We start from the raw sequence: 20,317 nt of genomic DNA on the forward strand, positions 1-20,317 counted from the left end.
AGTGCATTAAGAACATTAGAAGAGAAAAAAAAGATATAGAGATACACTTAAGTATAGATAATGTTCTAAATTCAGTGAAAGCATTGGGATGTTTGAAAGTACAAGATGTGATCCCCTTTTAAGAACCACCACTATCTGATTTACCTTACTCATCCAACTTTTCCTAATAAAGAGACAATATCTGTCAATTCTCTATCTAACTAGGTATTGTGAACAATGGAATTAAAGGATGAATTTTTAGTGCTTTATCAATGTACTCTCATTCTCACAACATGCCTCAGAGCTAGGGAGGAGAGTCATAAAGATATATATCTATATCTATATATACATACATACATATATATATGTATATATCTATATCTATATATACATACATACATATATATATGTATGTATGTATGTATGTATCTCCATTTTAACAGAATGGCAGATGTGTGACCACCCTACAGTCTTTGTAAACTTTAGAAAACAGTGAGAAAGGAGAAACTAAGTCCTTTGGTTTTAGTAGTGAATTTAACATGCCCTAAAGATCTATCTATTAAAGATCTATTTTGTAGACTATTCTAGAAGTATTTTTAAAAGAAAAAAATAACAGGAGAAAAATGTCCTTGAATGTACCACATGATGTTTTTAAAAAATGAAATCTAATTATAATTAGGAATAAATTAAAATCCCTTCACTTTATTTTTTGGTAAATATTGCATTGTTATGATTTAGTATGATTAGATTTCTATCCATTATCATTTTACTCAGATGACTACCATCTTTTCCTTATTCTTCTCAAAAATATTTGTCTAAGTATCTATTTGACACATGATTCTTACAACCTGGCTGAACTCTTTGCTTTAATTTCTTGGACAATTTGTTACTTGGTAAGCGATCAGAGTTCTGATACTGCTACAGTAAGAACAGGAAATATCTCGTTAGAACTTTGATCTCCAGATGTAGATGAGTGCCAATGTAAAGAGGATAGCTGGCCTAGTATAAGGCCTGTGAAAACTGTTAAGGGATTTATTTATGAGTAGAGAGAGAGAACTATGAGTGGACAGTTTAAGTCTAAGTTAAAAAAATAAGAATCATGCCACTTGAGTGAAGGAAGGTATCTCAGTGGGTATGTAGCCTAATATGTCTCTGCAAGATTCCTGACAAATGGTTGTCCTGCCTGAACCTGAAGACCTACCAGGAAGAGGAATCCACCACCTCTCAAGGTTCTCCGATCCACTTTTGGACAGCTCCAATGGTTAGCAAGTTTTGTTTTGTTTTTTCTGTCCTCAATCCTAAATATTGACTCCTTTCAACTTTGCCCCAATTTTTCCTAGTTCTGCTCTTTGGGGCCAGAGTAAATCCAATTCCATCTTGAAATGGCAGCTTTTCAAATACTTGATCCCAACTATCATGTCCCTCCTTGAGTGTTCTCTTCTCCAGGTTAAATATGCCTGTTCCTCCAACTGATCCTTGTATGTCATGAATTGCCATCCTGGTTGCTCTCTGGACACTCTGCTTTTTAAATCATAGTATCCAGAACTGAATATAATACTCTAGATGAGGTCTGACAAGGGCACAGTACCGTACAGTGGGCCTCTCACTTCACTGTTCCTGGAAGCTATGGTCTTCCTAATGCAGGATAAGATTCCATGAATTTCTTGGGCTGCCACATCACACTACTGACTCATAATGAGTTTGTAGTGGACTAAACCCTCCCCACCTCCCCCATCCTTTCCAGAATAAGTGCTATTTATGCCTCCCCATCTTGTATTTGTGGAGTTGGTTTTCTTTTTCCAAATGCAATACTTTGCATTTATCACTACTTAATTTCACATTATTTGATTCAGTTTAATGCTGTCAATAGTCTTTTGAATCCTGACTTTGTCATCTGGTGTGGTAGCCATCACTCCCAGCTTTGTGTCATTTGTAGACTTGATGAGCATATCATGTGCTCCCTTATTCAAGTCACTTTATAATGGTATAGCAATTAATTTACATAAAGCAAAGGTTCTTAACCTGGAGTCACTGAACTTTTAAAAATATTCTGATAATTATTTCAATAATTGCTTTCCTTTACAATCCTATATATTTTATTTTACGCATTCAAAATGCCATTGTAAAAAAAGATAAATAAGTTTTGTATCACAGTCAAAGGAGGTCAAGGTACAAAAATGGTTAAGAACCTCTAACAAAGAGCAAACATGCAGAATAGTAACAACAGACAGCATTTATACAGCACTTTAAGGTTTGCGAAGTGTTTTACATTTATTTCATTTGATCAGAAGAAAATAAAATTACATGAAAGCTAAGAGCAAATATTAAGTTTTCTAAATTTCAGGTAATATTAACTTTTAATAATGATGATGTGAGGGGGGTACCCCTGACCCTGGTGGGTGCTGCCTGCTCATCATTTCTTATGGAATAATAGTATTCCATTATATTCATATATAATAACTTATTCAGTCATTCCCCAATTGACGGGCATCCCCTCTATTTCCAGCTCTTGGCCACCACAGAAAGAGCCGCTATAAATGTTTTTGTACATTTAGGTTCTTTTCCCATTTTTACAACCCCATTATTTTTTACCTCAGGACCACTCTCCTCAGCAATGTCCTTGAAACCAAGAATAGTGGGTTTTGATGAAACATGGAACAAATTTTTAACAACAATCAAAGCTACTGTCCTGTTGGATTATGTTGAAAGAGCAGCTTTGAATGATTATTTTTTACACATCTTTGCTTTATATGTGGCCTATCCTGAACTTTTTGAGGAAAGACTTTACAGAGACTAAAATCTTTCTGGAATATCACCTACTCTATTTGCACAAAGAGTTCTGGAATTTGAAGAACAATACTGTATTATAGGTATTGCAAAAAATAGAGCATGGAGGCATAAGTTTACGATGGATATGAGTTAATAAGGAAACTCCATCAAATGTATATAGACATGAATGTCAGTGCTGATCTCAACAACAAATTCAGCAGTTTTACAAAAAATCAGGACACTGTCATCAATCTGGGAATACTTTTCAAATATATGTCCTACAGGCAGGAACATGGCTTCTTGGTCTCCTTTCTCTACATTTTTCATCCCTCAGCAAGTGGGAAAAAAAAGTATACAGATGTTTGAATTATTTTACAGTCAGTCTTTCAGTGGAAAAAAGCTTATATAGTGACATTATTTTTACACAGGTGAAGCTAAAATGAATTATTTGTCCAAACCCTATGTGGCCATGGTGATGATGTACCAAATAACAGTATTACTTGCTTTTAACAATAGCAAATCCATCAGTTTCAAAGAGTCTCATGACATCACATAGATGAATGGAAAGAAACTGGCAAAAACTATCAAATCATTACTTGATGTGAAAATGATTAACCATGATTCAGAAAAGGGAAGACATAGATACAGACTCTACTGTGTCATTAAATGTGAACTGCTGTAGTCAAAGAACACAATTTAAAATGACCACAAAAATGTAAAAAGACACATCACAGGAGATGGACCAAAAGAGAAGTTCTGTAGCTCAGGGCTTCTTAAACTTTTTCCACTTTTCATAACCCTTCCCCCCACCATTTCAGCAGCACTAGTTAGCCATCGCATAGCCTGAGGGCATGTGCATGTGCATGTGCAAAGTGTGCCTGAAGCAGCACCAGCAAGTGCTGCCAGAAACACCTAGGATTCATTATGCATTTGATTTTTAATTAATTTTTGGTCATTGCATGTTCAGAAATCTTTTACTGTTGCTACAATTTAAGAAGTACTGCACAGATGAAGACCTCGAGGGTTCTGTAGTCCACATCATGGAAGCTCAAAAAATATTGTGGCCTAATACTCTTCTTATTCAGGAGGTTTAGTTAAGAGCTCAGTTTAATCTGAGCATTAATGATTAAGTGTACTGAAATTCTGACAAACAGTACATTGAATGAAGCCAAACATCAGCAGATGCATACGGTTACATGGTGTAATGATGCCAGCTGCCCTACAGGGGTGCTTTTAAGATCATAACTGTCACTATTTAGTGTGTTCTTGTGGGAATGTATTGCCAACACATTATTAACAGCGCCTACGGCAGCCATGAATATCCCAGTGCAATTCTAAATTGCAAAAGACCACAGACTCTGCACATGGAAGACAGAACCAAAACATTTATTCAAACACCAGAAAGCCAAATCCATCATAGCAACAAAGACATCTGTGCACAATAACAATGCAGAGAACAGCACCATCCCCAAGCCTTTCCCCTGCTAGGCTTCCCACAGACCATCTCCATTAAACAAATCACAAACAAGCTCTCTCACTCACGCTAGCCAGCTGCCTGCTTGCCTGCATCCTTCCTAGCTCTGACTGCTCTCTGACCAAATAACCTCTCAGCTCTATTTTAGCTCCACCCCGTCAGCGAACTTCTCCCACCACAGGCTCCATGTGACTCATACACATGTGAGTTAGGCTTCCATGTGACTTAAGCAAGTCACATGGGCCTATTAATGAATGGGAAAGATCTTCCCACTTAAATTACCATTACAGGGAAGAAGCAAACTTCTGCCTCCAGAGTTCATCACTTGACAGCCTGTTTTTTCTGCTGTCTATATCAGTGCCACATCATGAGTGTCATTGAAAATGCCTATTGCCATTTCAAGCACATGTTATTATGACATTCCTTTAAGCCTTACTAAATGAAGTTGCTGAAATGTGGAAATCTGGGTACCATGCTTTTTTTTCTCCCTCACATTTGTAGTTGATTTTTTAAAAGTGTATTTTAAAGGACATAAAGTAAAAACCTAAATATTGCAATAGGACAGATAATTGTATCTAGATTAAAATGACAAATATGATATTGCTGCTTGTTGTATTTTAAAAATAAAAAATGATGTGACACTATTTGTACCAAGGACCTATGACTTCGCCATTGGATTTGACTACTCCTTCCAGCTATGTAAGTTACAACCCCTCAATAACTTAGTACTTAGTCTTTGAAAACTGCCCTACCCAGAAATTTATCTGTGCCTTTTTTATTTTTGGTGAGGACAATCCTGCCTGAGACAAATATATGGTCTAACACAATGTCTTTCTGTCTTAGTAGGATCTGCCAGAGCCTATGTTCTTCTAGCATATTCTTCAAGAACCTGGGTCATTCCTTTGCCATAATAAATGATAAAGTGGGACATAACTGAAGGACTGGGTCTAGGATTGTGCCTATAATTTGTTACATTATATATATTTTTGGGGGGGGGGTGGGATGGGGTCAAATGTCACACCTATATTTTATAAGTGCTTTTTTTGAGAGATGAGTAAGGAGGTGTGGCTAGTCTTGTTAACTACCAAATGCTTCATAAAAAGTGAAGGTGATTATATTTTGACAGAAAGGAAATGACTGATTACTGATTTGGAACTCATCTTTTAAATCACTATCTACACATAATCAGACCATTGACTTATCAGAGAAGATATCAAAATCAATATCTAATTAAAAGAATAAGAAAGCAATGAGAAGATATGTTGTTGGGACTGGAAGCTCAATTCCGTGTGGACAGTCTCGGGCAGGTAAAAGTGGGACTTCTAAATCTTAGAGTCTTACGAGGCCCTCCATGAACAGCGGGGGTTCGAGAAGGTCAGACCGAGCTAGCTCGGCTAGCTCGGGTATTTCCGCCTCTCCCCCGGAGATACCTGATGGGTGGAGTCTCCCTGCCCTCGAGGTCGTCCCGGATTGGAGCACACCTAGTTACCTATCAGCACGGTATTGAGATGCAAACTGTGTGGCTGAAGATTAAGTAGGATTGAGGAAGCCTAAAAGCGCTTAGCACGTGTGGAGCCAAAGAGAAAAGTAGGGCTCCGCTTCTTTTCTTTCCTCTCTCCCCTCCCCCTCTCTCCCCGCTTGTACTTCTACTTCCATTCCCTTAAGCTTAGCCTTCTTAGGAAATCTCCCCCTCTTCGTCCTAAGAAAGAAGAGCCCCTGCACTTGTAACCGAAACCCTGTAATAAAGCTCAACCCCTGTTTGACTCTGGAACGTCCTTTCTCTCATACGTGCATCCGGCGTGGCCAGCCGAAGACCTGGACAGGTAAGAAAGACTCGGGTAGCCCAATACAGGCCTCTAGGCTTGGCAATATGTGGTATGCAATTCAAACAGCTTTAACCTTAAATTTTTGATGGAAGTTTAACAAGAGGATTGGCAGGTGTTTTTCCAAAAAGGTATTATGCAGCAGATCAATTTTTTTTTTTAACTAGCATTTTGTGTTTATGTCACCTTTATTTCCAAATATGTAAAAATGGTCCCTGTCTCAAGGAGCTTTATGTATATAACAAATATAAGAAGGGGAAAAGTTCCTAAGGGGACCAAGAAAAGCTTCCCATAGAAGACGGTGAATGAATTGAAACTTGAAGGAAGCTAAGGGACACAGAGGGGAGAGAGCAATCCAGTTATGAGGGAACAGCCTATTAGGAGGCATGGAGGTAGAGGAAGGCATATTAGATTTGAGTAAGAACAAGGAGATTAGTTGAATTTCAAGAAGCTAACATTCTATTTGGAGGATACAACATGCACACAAAATGGTAAATACCAGATAACTTGAGAAGTGAGAGAATGGCCTCAAAGAATACTCTGAGGAGGTAGTACCTAGGTGGAGCTTTGAAGATGGCATTCTAAGAGATGGAAATGAGAAGAGGCTACATTCTAAATGCATGTAAGTGGAAGAAAAAATGTTGAATTTGGTGGCCAGCTAGTGGTCCAGTTTGACTAGATCATAAAGTAGATGGAAGACATGTAACATGGTAGGTAGGAGCCACATTGTGGAGGGTCTTCAATGCCAGCCTCAGGGGCTTGTATTTTGTCTTAGAAGCAATAGTCTGCTAAGGAGAGTGGTCCTGAGGTCCAAAATAAGGGGGTTGGGCTAGATGGTTTCTGCAGGCCCTTCCAGCTCTGGATATGATTCAATAAATATGATTCTATGTACATGTACTTTAGGAAGGTCATTTACTCATTCATTTATTTATAGCTGGGCAAAAGATGGTTTGGAGACTGAAGATGCTAGAAGAGAGATGTGTTAGGAAGTCAGAAACAAGGTGTAAGAGATGTCATGGAAGAAAAGGCACTCTATCCACTGCACCACCTCGCCACCCTGGAAAAGCAGCTCAACAACACAAACAGGGAAGCAAGTCAAGAATGAAACCTGGGTTTATAGCCTAAGTTGCTGGGAGAACAGCAGAGATCCTTAACAGAAATAGGGAAGTTTAGAGGAGGGGCAGGTTTAGGGGGGAAAGGTAAGTTCCATTTTGTATGTGATGAATTTAAAGGGCCAATGGGCATGAGGATAAAGATAGTCTCTACTACCCTCCTAAGGTAGAGGTTCTCAGAGAATCCTGAGCCGAGAATGTGTAACCAGTCAGTGATCAGTTTGGTTACTGGGAAGATTCATTCTTGAGCTAGGGGAGAGACCCCACCTTGAGTGTCCTGAAACTCTAAGGATCTATAATCACAGACTCACAGAAGTTCAGAGGTAGAAGGGACTTCAAGGGCCATCTGTCCCAATCTGAACAAAAACTACTACCCCATGCTGACTTGGAGACATCCAGAGAAAGGAAATGCACTACCTCCCCAGGCAACCCATTTCACATTCTCTCAGCAAGTAAAACTGCGCTAGCAAGTTTATCTGAGCAACAAGTCTAAGGCTGCTTCTTTGTACCTTCCCTCTTGGTCCTTGCTCTGTCCTTTGGGGAAAGAAGCAACACTTATTTATAGGATGCAGTAAAGTTTTCTAAGCATCCTACACAGATTGCCTCATTTGAGTCTCACAACAACTCTATGGGGCATATGGGCACCACAAGGCATAATTATCCCTACTTTACAGGTGAGGAAACTGAGTCTTGACTGGCCCATCATAACAAATGTATTGCATCATTAAAGGATCTGAACTCAGTCTTCCTGAGTTCAACCTCTTCCTGACTCAACCTCTCAAAAAACGTAAGTTTTCTCCTCTGAGAAGAGTCTATGAAAACTTAAAAGAAAGCTCTCATTCACCCTCTAAGTTACCTTTTCTCCAGGGTCCTAGAGGTTTTCTAAGGTATTAGACAGACACAGACACACACACATGACCTCTAGCAATAGTGGAGGAAAAAGTAGTCACAAGGGAAGTACAAGTCTCCGAGAGGAATCTTTGGACCCAGATATCTTCCCTCAATCATGTCACATACCGAGACAAACCTCCTACTAAAAACTCCCATTTATACAGTGCTTCAAGGTTTAGAGCAATTTCCTGACAATCACCCTGTGTCAGTGTAAGAACGATCCCCATTTTACAGACGAGGAAATTGACACATAGAGCTGAAGTGATTTGTATTATGGTCCTACATCTCACAAGCAGCATAGCTGATACTCTAAGCCAAGTTGGCTGACTCTAAATCCAGTGACTCTTATACTCTACTACACAATACATACTTAAACTCATGCTTATAAAGAACTTTAGAATTACCAAGCTTTTAAAGGGCTAAAATCAAGGTTAAGTTTTATATTTTCACTGAAGGCAGAGCTATCCCTATAAGTTGGATTTAAGAAAAAACTTTAATGACCACCCCTTTTTGTTATTTTAAAAGCCTCTATGGTTTCCCTATTACTAGCAATTAAAATACTTTATAGAAAATCTCAGGAAAACTTGTATGTTTAATTCAGAGATAGTAGATATGGGAGAAGTTAGAAGGTAGTATCTCTGTTTGCATAAAATCTGGGTAAATGGACCCCAGGAATAAGGAAAGATTGGTGGAAGTGAATCCTAAAGGAAAAGGTAGTCAAGTCAAACGTGAAAGGTGAGATACAGAGAGCTGGTCCCCAATGAGGGATTTAATTTTAGCAAGTGGTCCCCACAGCACCACAAAGAACAGGCAGTAGTGTTCCAAGATTTTCTAACCCCTTAAAACAGAAGACCTCCAGCATCACATTTCCAGGCAGTAGGTTCTCAGTGTTCACAAGCATCACTGAGAGGTAACATGGTTCTGGCCAGCTCTTTGGATTGTGATACTACTGGGAAATCAACAAAGATGGCTTGTCTTTTAGGTAGTGGAATCAAGTCAGTCCCTCAAGATTTCAAGTGCTTTTGTTAGTTCTGAGAGAGGAAAGAAGAGGGGAGGGGAGGGAAGGGGAGAGGAGGGAAGGGGAGGGGAGGGGAAGGAGAGAGAGAGAGAGAGAGAGAGAGAGAGAGAGAGAGAGAGAGAGAGAGAGAGAGAGAGCAGTCCAGCAAGAGCCAGCAGGTGGTAAAAGAAAAGAGAAGCTCTAGTCCTTACACCAACAAAGGAATAAAAGCAAAGGTGGGATAAACAGTCACTGGAGACTAAGGGGCACGAACGGCTGCTGCTCTATGGCCATCATTAGCACCAGCTTCTGCCTCCCACAATTACTCACAAGATCCCTGCATACTCGCTGACTGCTCAGTGTCTTCTTCTCACTCCATCTCTGGCAGACACCTCATTTATATTTTTACCCAAGTCACCTTAGGACTGCCCCCTAAACAGGGTTTTAGCCAAATCCACAAATCCCAATTTTTCTTGCTATGACAGGGAGGGTACCCTCGAAAACAATGTCAAAGTTCTCCCCTCCCAGTAATTCGAACTCTCTAGAAATCTTAGGGTGTGGGGAGGGTGAAGGCACTGGCCAAGAAACAACTTGAACACCACTGGAGTCACTTCATTCAGCGACCATTTATTAAAGACTTCCTTTGAGATGTTGTGTTCAGGAGCATCCCAAGGCAGGCACTAAAATGTTGCTGGTTAATTCTCATGAACTTAATGGAAGACTAAAATGAATCACACAGGAGCTGATGCCTGATTTCTTTGGCTATCTGTCAGCTTACAGTTTTTAATTTTCAAGCCATACAAAGAAGACCAGGAAGAGAGAGAGCAAAATTCACTTTCCTGCATTTTAAAGAGGACAATCCGACTGAATCTGCTCACTTCCCACAAGCTGAGAGAGTACCAGCTATGGGCAATCCAGTTTTCCTCCTGCCACTTCAGTACTTCAGGATGAAGGACTGCGGTAGCATGACTGCTCCATTATCTTGTAATGGACAAGTCCCTAGTCATTTTGTGTATTTGTGGGCTCACCTTTGGATCAAGTGCCAAATAAGCAGGTAGTTAAGTTTCATTTTTCTTTTTAAATTTACATTTTTACTTTATGATATTATACAGGATCACTCTAGGAAGTAAAGGAATGTGCTTTGCATACTCTTTGTGATGCCAGTCACACATGTAACACTTTCATTATATACCGAGCTATAGTTACAGACCATATGGAATACAAATTTAATAAGAGGACCATATGGAATAGTTTCATAAATGTTCACTTCCTTTTGCTAAATTATTGCTACAGTTCCAATTATGTAGAAGGGTGAAACCCACTTAAACCAGTTAAAATAATAACCTTTTCCGCAAAAGTAAAACATGCTTTTTTACCACAATGGAGTCCCTTTTAAAAACTTATAACAGCTAAAAAATCGATCTTATTAAAAGAATAAACTTCCTTTGGGCAGGAAAAAAAGGTAATAGCTATGACCTATTAAAGACCATACCTATTAACAGAACACATTTTTGGATCTTATCCCAAACTTGTAGTAAAGTCAATGAAATACCCTTATGTATAACCACTGCATGAAGTAATCACCTGGTAAGTTATTTTTTTTTTTAAAGAAAAAAACAAGCAAACAAAAATTCCCTCAAAGCTTTTTCTTCAATTAGGTTTCTAACAGAAGACAAATGTGGTTTTTTGTATACATTTTTAAAAACAAAAAAATGTTTCAAAAGTAAAGTTTACGGAAATCTAAAATGAAATTATTTGATGTGAGAAAAAAAGTGAAACTCAAGATGTATTTAAATTATTTATTAAAGTGAAACAAAAAATTTTAGACATGTAATATTATACAATATAATTAAACATTTTTATTCTCTACTCTTTCCTCCACTGAAAGATACCTCAAACAGTATCAATAAGAAGGAAGAATAAAGACTTCACATTATTAGCTTCCCATTTAATTTTAAAAAATGATTCACCGTATTGAACGGTACATCATGAAATCAATAGTTGTACATCTAGGAAATTTACCAATGGAACTCTCTTCCACAGGAGTATATACTTTAATTTGCCGCATGTGAGTGTCTCTTCCATTCTGGTGATTGGCTAGAACAGCAATCTGTATCATGAATGTACGAATTGGCTTCTTATGGGAATCAGTTAAAGGAACATGAATCCAACCACTAGGTTCCACTAATTCAAGTTGCTGCCAAGAAAAAACAAGAAAAAGTATAGATAATGGATTCTTTAAATAAATATGAACATTTTACACTAAGGCATTCTAAAATTCATCAGTGTGACTGAAATTTTGTAACTGAAAAAATTAAGTAATAGTAAATAGTAAATAAAAGATAAAAACAAAGTGCACAGATAACCTCAATAACTTTATACAGATGTTTTTCTCAACATTAACATTGTAAAACAACAACCAAAAACCCCTCAAACCTGCAATGTCCTTGGTTTGACTTTTGAGTGGATGGAAAAGGCTATGTCATTTGATATGGTTTCTCACATTCCCATGCCTTTTCTTATCCATCTAAAAGCAGACTAAATGGAAAATGACACAGCAAAACCCTGAAGGTAAGGGTAAAGGAATGATAAGCATGGCGCACTTTTCAAAGTATGTTGAGAAAGATGCACTACAAGTTATTTTATGTCTTACATTTATATAATGCTTTTCTTACCAAGTACTTTCACATTTATTATCCCATTCTCCATTTGTTATCATAACAACTCTTTCAAACAGGTAGAGCACACCCCCATTTTACAGAAAAAAACTAAGGTAAAAAGAAAGTAATTGCTTTGCCTAAGAGCTCAATCAAACCTTGACTAGAAAGTCATGTCTTCTGACTCTAAACTCAGTGCTCTTTCTACTATACCATACAATATACATACATGAACAACAGGTGTTGACTATAAAGAAATCAAAATCCATCGAAGAATGACTTTTTCCAGTTCAATAAATCTTCTTAGGATACTAGATGCTTTATGAGAGTTTTTAATTGTTTTTGAATAGTGCATCACTAATTTGAAATGAGGTCATATATTTTTCCTGGTTCTTTGGTAGAACTATATTTATTATCAACCAAAGTCTCCCAATATGTAACTATTCCCTAGGAGTAAATAAGAACTCCTGAAAGAAGCATTAATCCTGCCAGATCATTAATATTATCATTTGGCAAATTACAGTAATCATGCATTCAGTAGTACTCTTGAGGCCTAGAAGTCTACACTGCTGCCAAAATACCTAGTTTCCTACAAGGGGGCAACATTATGAAGGATTTTCTAGATTAAGCCTTCTAAACTCAGCTCTCCTCCACACACTCTGCTGCTCCTCATACAAAGGATTATGCTTCTGCATAGCCAGGCAAGATTTCCTCACCTTCATTTGTCAGAACTTTTTGTTTCCTGTGAGGCTCAACTCTAGGCCACCATGTATATGAAGCTCCACCTTGATTTGCCCAGCTGCTAGTGCCTTCCCCTCCCAAGTCACTTTATCTGTTTTGTATATGCCTGTGTATGTACATGCCTCCCTTGCTAGATCTTAAGTTTCTTTAAGGCACATATTATTTTCACTTTTGTCTTTGCATCCCATATCTAGCACACTGCTTAGCACTGAGAGGTGCTCAATAAATGCTTAATGATTGATTGTGCTTCCTCAAATTCAAGAGTAAATGAGCACTATATTGCAAAACAAACAAAAAACCCCATTGTATAAGATGTCTTTAGACCCAAAGGAAGAATAGTTCCTACGGTACAAGTAACAAAGATTTTAATGGGCAGAGGAGCAATAGTAGTCACCTGACATCTGAGAGACATGCCACAGCAACACAACTACCATTCTAATCTTATATGAGTTGGATAATTCCCTTTCAGTAATGAGTTCTTGAAGCTAGATATAAACCTTATAATCAAGCACACAGAACACAGGATCATGTTGCCCATCAGTACATGGGTATTTGGGGCGTATGTAGTACAATGTATTCCCCTTTATGGGTGAGATTAAGTGACGGGTACGTCCATGCCAACTGATGAGGTGCTTTATAGCACTAGTTTGGGGGGCACCACTAAGCCTACCTTCTAAATTAATGTACTATTTCAGAAAAAGTGAGCTGCACGCCAGAACCTTTGTAATGGTGAGTTACAATGTGAAGAGAAACGCGAATTGGTCAAAAATGTATTTAAGTAGCTATTACATGCTAGGCACTAGGGTATACAAAAGTGAGACTGTCCCTTTAAGGAGCTGACATTCTAATGATGGCACACATCACGTTCACAAACAAGTCATGCAAGATACACATAAATTAACAGACAGTGATCTGCCTCTTATGATCTGGGCAATCAATAAAAGCCTCTTGAAGGAGGCGGCACATGAGCAAAACCTTGAACAAAGTTACTGATTCTAGGCATGAAGGACAGGCCCAAAGAGATGGGAGGTGGAATGTTAGTTATGCAGAGGGAACAATGAGTATGCCAGTTTGACTTACCTCTGATGGCAAATTTTAGCAGTGTTAAAAAAAAACCCAAAAAGCTAGGAAGATAGGAAACAAAAAGATAGGAAGGTTCCAGGTTGTAAGGAGCTTTAAAAGTCAAATAAAGGAGTTTTTATTTGATGGTAGAGATAAGAAGGAGCTACTGGAGTTTACTGAATAGGGGTTGATATGGTCAAATCTATGCTTGAGGAAAATCACTTGACTTGAACATTTTGAAAGAAATAAAGCAAACATTTTAAAATGAAATAAAAGCTCTGGAGGATAGAGGAAAAAGAATAAATACCTTAGAAGAGAAACTGACAAAATTTAGGTAAAAAATGGAATTTCTGACAATAAGAAAAAATATTAGAAGAAAATTAAATTAATATTAGAAGAAAATTAAAAGCTTGTACAAGTACTAGAGAATGCCAGTTAGGATTCAGAAAACCTGGGGAGGGGGAAAGGGATGGAGAGGGAGGGAGGAGGGAGGAGGGAAGAGAAAGAGGGGGGGGGGGAGGGAGAGGGAAAGAGACAGAGAGAGAGAGGGAGGGAGGGAGGGAGAGAGAAGGAGACATTGGAGAACATTATTCCAAAGGCAAAAGATATGAGTTTACAATGAAGAATAATCTATCCCACAAAACTACGTGTACTCCTATATGGAAAAAAAAAGCTGCATGTTTAATGGAATAGAGGGCTTTCAAGCATTTCTGATGAAAATACCAGAGCTGAATAAAAATTCTGAAATGCAGACACAAGACTCAAGAAAAACCAGAGATGTGTATTTATCTGAGCCATTAGAAAGGGGTAGTATGATAATACAGTGCTAAAATATTAACCAGAGAAGAAATAGATATCCCTTCAGAATCTTAATGGGAATTAACTAAGAAAACCAGAGGACTGTACTGAGAGTCTGGAGAGAGGAAAGAGAAGAAAAGGTAACAGGAATAGAAAAGTACAAAAAGGAGGAAGAAGGGGCTTAAACTTGCAATTTCTCCGAGCTGAAGTTTCTAAGAAGAATGTACTAAAATAGAAGAAAAGGCACAGGAGCAGACATCAGAAGAGCCTCACACTGATCTGAAATGGACAAAGGAAGGCTGAACATACAGGAAGTCTGGTGAAGCAGTACATCATGTTCAATAAGGCAAAAAGTGAGGAGATGGGAGAGTCCAGAGGGAGGATAATGCAGGGAAGGAACAGGCACAAGCAAAACAAGTTGATCCTGAAAGGAGAATTAAAAGGGGAAAGCAAAGAACTGAAATCTAAACGGGTGATCACCAATTAGGAAACGGCTGAACTAATTATGGCATATGTATAGAGTGGAATATTATTGTACCATGACATTTCCCACTATGGTGGCAGCAGAAGAAGAAGAATGGGCTGGAAAGGATGGAGGTTGGGCCCCCCTCAACCATGATCATATGCCACTTTCTTGCTGTCATACCCTTATGTACTTTTGGGAGTGTTGCTGGAACAAGCACTTGCCTAGGTGTGGAGGGGGCTGGGAGTCAGCCCTGGCAGCAGCACTAGCACTCATCCTCACCCTTTGCCACCCTAGGATTGTAGTAGATGGGGATGGAGTGAAACATCACATGGATTTACTAATGTCAGCCAGCCATCTAACTTCTCCAAAATCACAGTGTGGAGGGGAAGGGGCAGCAGAGATCAAGGGAATACCTGCTTTGGGTCCTTCTGACTCAGGCGCACCAAATACTAGAAGTGGGATTTGGGGGACTTCTTAGGACAGAGTCTCCACACTGAATTCTAGCCAAGGAGACAAGTGAAAGATCATGAGGCCAGACTGACTAAAGGAATAGTAAAATACACTGAAACTTGAAAATCTTCAAGGCAGTGGATGTTCTCTGTTTATTCACCAAAGAAGAGCTCTATATTTCTGTGAGCGGTTTTGAGGATATTTCACACAAGCTGAAACCTGAATATTCCAGCAATACATAAATTACAAAGTTATCTAAATTCCACTAGTAATTAGTAAAACTGTGGAAGAATGGATTACTTGAGTTGAAGAACGGCAACCAAAGGTGTGTTACTTTCTAAATTGAAGACATAGTCAAATGGCTCCTCCATTTGGATTTTGCAGTTAGAACCACAACAATTAATTCAACAGGTTTTTCAGCTCACGCTAACAGAAGCAGAAACATTCAGAATTTTAGTTTTAAACTAGTATTGATTTGGTGCTCCAGTTTTTAGCAGCATGCCTGTCTTCAGGTCTCCAACAACGTTAGCTGTACTCAGCCGTAACGATGATCTCTGCTGCTCTCACTTCCTTTCAATCTGGGAAGCCAGGAATCAGCTTTTTCTAGCTCAGCAGTTTCCAGCTTGGGATCAGCTGTATTTTCATAATTTCCCACTTCTTCCACATTAGGCTCAATAAGTACCATGGCCACTCCCCGGCACTGGAGGTGGCAATGATGCAAGTGAAGGTACCATTGGCACATCGAGCCATGTCTTTTGGAATGTCCATCAGTGCTCCTATTTTTAATGTCATCCCCTCTCTCCTTCTTCTCCAGTAGCAGTAATGCAGCAAAACACTTATTCATATCTTAAAATCAACAGTAAATCAACAGTAAAAATCAACTGAAATAATTCATGGCAAAGAGATTTAGGCTTCCTCTAAAGGTTCTCTAGTTACCACCTGTAGGATGATTTTTAAATACAGAAAAGAATAACTCTTAAAATTGTGTTCTGAATGGTACTCACAGGTTGATCAAGAGATCTGAGTTTGCATACGATTTTTTTTGACACAAACATTTGTTTTCATTGGTTAGATTTTCATGTCCTATCCAAGGCAGCTTGAGTAAATTGAACCACAGCAAATAACCTTTATAGGCTGGGGGTTTCTCTCAATGTGCTGCATAAACAATGCATAAACTTGCCCTGTTCCTCAATACACATAGCTTCACTTTCTGCTCCTTTTATCTCTTGGCACCATAACTTTTGAAAGTATTTGCTATGTCCTCGCGTCAAAATTTAAAATAATGCAAAAAGTTCAGTGGTAAGATTGCAAGATTCTAAAATGAATAAAAGAAAACTATAGCTTACTTCAGCGGCAAAGAAGATTGTGTTAAAAGAGCACCTGAAAAGTTCCTAGAAAATTATAGGCATTTTTTTCCTTCTCAGAAGTTTGCGCCCTTCTTTATTTTTTGGCTGTTCCAAAAAAAATAAATTTAAGTCTCTTTTTTGTTCTGTGCCTGAAAGAAATAAGCAATCATACCAATTATCTCATATGGATGACTTAAGAGAAAAAAGGGCAATTATCCCTAAATAAAATGTACTACAAGTTCTATAGGTTATATCTAATATGCCTGCTTCTTCAAGCCTCTGGAGTTCCACGGTCAGTACTGAGACATGGCATTGTGCATAGGATGTTGTCTTGTATGGAGCTATTTTTTAAAAATGAAAATATTTTTTAAAAGGATTATTCCAGGATTATGAAAGAGATAGTTTCAGAGAATCATGGAAAGTATGAACTACCGCAGACTGAAGTGAGGAGAACAACTTATACAAGTATAGCAGGAATGAAAAGAAAAACAACTCTGAAAGACTTAAACAACTCTAATCAAAGCAATGACTAACCATCGCTCCAGAGGACTTATAAAGGTGCATGTTACCCACCTCGTGAAAGAGACTCAAGTGATGGTGATGGACTCAAGGTGTGGGAAAAGACATATATTTTTGGTAATAGACACTGTGGATTTGTTTTGCTTGAATATGCATATTTTTCTCAAGGTATTTTTTTTTCTCTTTTAAGTTGGAGGGAAGTTAGAAGTAGTGAGGTTAGTGAATGGGGTTTAGCAGTAATGATGTTAAAAAAAAAAAAGAGTCATTAAGATATCTTTTAAATGCATAAAAAAGAACTGAAGAAAGTTTAGAAGGAACCACACACAAGCAAGACAGTTTTGAAAGGAACATGAAGAATTTATTATACACACACTCATGCTTCAATATAAAATCTTTTTGTATTCCACTGAGTAAACAGAATACTCATGGGGAGGGTATTTAAATACATAATTTTAAAAGAAAAAAAAGCTATCGAAAGGGATCAGAGAAAAGGTAATGAGAGCTTCAACTAGGGTAAAAACTGGGTAGAGAGGAGATGCATGATAGAGATGCTTATGACACAGAGGCCAGTGGAGAGACTACAGGGGGGCCAGCAATTGGGATGTGAAAACAACTTCATTTTTATTTTCACTAATCTCGCAGTGAAATTTAGCATTTCCTTAATTATAAGGGTTTTTTTAAAGGGTTATTTTGAGAAAGGATCCATGTGCTTCAGACGGTCAAAGGGGACCATGATACATAAAACAGTTGAAACTCTCTGTTACAGAGAAGCACTGACTCTGAGCCAGGCCCTCTGTTAAACACTGGGAATTCAAATACAAGTAGAAATACTGCCCCTGCCTTCAAGGATCTTACCTTCTGATGGGAGAGGCTTACACATGAAACATATACACACGTATGCATATATGTGCATACAGAGAATAAATACAAAATCAATACAAGGCTGGTAAGGGAAGGGGGGGGCAGTATCTTGGTCCCAAAATAAAGATAGGACAAAGTACCTTCCCCAGCTCTCCACTTCTTTGCAGATGTAGGGGAATAAGACTGCAAAAACTGTAAGAAATTTTAGGTGCTCTTTAGTTTTACTGATTTTTCTTCTTTTTTATCCTTTGTTCAAAGTTTTGGCTCTCTGGGACAGAAGAAAACAGATATATTGAGAAATGCTGGTTCTATATAAACAAATATATCAATTTTTAGAAAAGGAACATCAATGTTGCAGCTGTGCAAAGGATGAATTAAAGATGGGAGAGTCTGGATATATTATCTTTTCCCCCTACTTTAAAGGCTTTTTTTTCCTGAGAGCAGGTGAAGTATTTAGATGAACAGATGCAGGCTTTGCAAAAATATTATAAATACATCATTTAGAAAATTTTGATTTCCAAAAAAGCTTAAATAAAATATTTTAAAGCACTGCTTGCACCCTGACAAACTGAACTGTAAAAATGAGCTAGGTCAATCTAACTAGCTTTAGAAGACTGACAAACAACAACAACGAATAAATAGCATAAGTGAGGGTGTAATACTCGAATGCATATAATTTGGCAAGACATCTGTATTTTTACTAAATGAATTTTCATTCGACAGCCAACAATTTATCAAAGAACAATGAAAAATTAAAAACAATTTTCTGCTTATCAAATCAGCAACTAACTAAAATTTTCTCTTTATGCATTTCTGAAAGTGACAGTAAAAAGTGAAAATGAACAGTAAACTTTGATGTAGTTTGAATCTCCAGGTATATACAAAACAATTAACATCTATCCTCAGCTACAAGAATGCAAACCTTTCAATTCTACACCTTTTCATTTGTATCACAATTCCGAAAGGAACTGTTTTAGTTAACAGTCTTCAAATTAGGGGTTTATTTGCCCTATTTTGCATGAAATTACCAAGTAGTCATTTGGGGTAAATGTATCAGAAGACTCCAAATTTCAAAAAAAGTACACTCTTTTACGCAATGCATTCATATGTTTCTTCAAGATATTGTAATAAATCCTTCCTAGCAATTGGACTCGATGAATTCAATGTATCAATTAATTTGGCTTTGTGCATCACAAAACACTCTTTTATTAGATAAATAAAATTAAATAAGTTTATAGATGATCAGTATCTGTAAATGCACTTCTTTGAAGAATGAATCTAAAAAGTTAAAGTGCTTATTTTTTGATTCCATGCCCCCTGCTGTTTTCAGATCAAGGCTCTAGTCTATATGCAGAAACAGCTCTACTCACAGCCTACTTGCCATTTCATGTTTGATGCTGCTTTTTGACTGGTTTTGAAACAATTTTTTGTAAAACTCGAAGAAAAGTCATTTTCAAGTGTAACCCACTTATACTGATTCCAGACCTGTTATTGTAATCGGAGGCTTGCATATGTATCCAGGGCAGGCTGACCTGGGAGGCAAAAGCTCCTGCCTGGTGTCATTCTTTGGAGTGCCTATAAATTCTGCCGTGCCTCTGTAGTGCCTCCAATTCTGTAAGCTTCAGGAAAAGCAGAGACAACAAAGCATGATGGGACAAGATCCCAAGGAGGCCCGGCTAGCCACACAGTTTACCAACGGCAACAGTTGTCCTCATAACTTCTGCATCCTTGAACCTCTTGGTAACATTATTCAACTGTCACCACTGTTCTTTGGAAAGATGAAAGGAAACACTCCCTTAGAGTTCTAAAAAGTCTTATTGTTTTTAATTAACAAAAAAATTATTTTCTCTCTCTCCTTCCATCCCTCTGCGGGGAGGGGAGTGAGAGGATAGAAGGCAGAACTAAGCCTTTCTAACAAATATGCAGTCAAAATAAATTCTCCCATTGGCCATGTTTAGGAGTATGTCTCATTCTGCATCTCAAGTCCATGGTCTCTATTACATCTTATACTTTTCCCCTATACATATTTTTAAAATGATAAATTGTTTTAACACAGGAGACAAACAGAAACCAAAAATTCTGCTCCCTGAAAACTGAAGTAAGATAACACAAAGCAACAATTCCAATAGACTGGGCACACGACTGACAACACTGCGGTAATTTCTTTTTTTTTTAAGGAAATGAAGGCTGTATGTTTCTATCCTCAATAGGACTACTGCTATTTAATGTTAGCAGGGAAATACTGTAAGAGAAAGATGCCATAAAAAAAAGACACTCATTCACTGGACAAGAATTTCTCAGGCACCTACGTACATACAGCACTATGGTGAGATAGTTCCTCATTATATATTGTGTCTGTGTGTGTAGACACA

General features: G+C 38.0%; 1 protein-coding gene across 10 annotated transcripts in view; it reads right to left on the bottom strand.

Moving 5' to 3' along the window:
- Positions 1 to 20,317, bottom strand: part of ANAPC10 (anaphase promoting complex subunit 10) — a 196,311-nt gene that overhangs the window by 64,773 nt on the left and 111,221 nt on the right. For 6 of the 10 annotated variants that reach the window (XM_072621162.1, XM_072621159.1, XM_072621160.1 and 3 more), the window contains one exon: positions 10,831 to 11,242. The exons of the other annotated variants lie outside the window; for them this stretch is intronic. In XM_072621162.1, the coding sequence (XP_072477263.1) occupies positions 11,012 to 11,242 (231 nt within the window). In that variant the 3' untranslated portion in view covers positions 10,831 to 11,011. Of the gene's footprint in view, positions 1 to 10,830; positions 11,243 to 20,317 lie in introns of those variants that run through there. 10 annotated transcript variants of the gene reach the window in all.

The sequence above is a fragment of the Notamacropus eugenii genome, chromosome 6 (genome assembly GCF_028372415.1).
Source record: "Notamacropus eugenii isolate mMacEug1 chromosome 6, mMacEug1.pri_v2, whole genome shotgun sequence".
In the NCBI taxonomy this organism is placed as follows: domain Eukaryota; kingdom Metazoa; phylum Chordata; class Mammalia; order Diprotodontia; family Macropodidae; genus Notamacropus; species Notamacropus eugenii.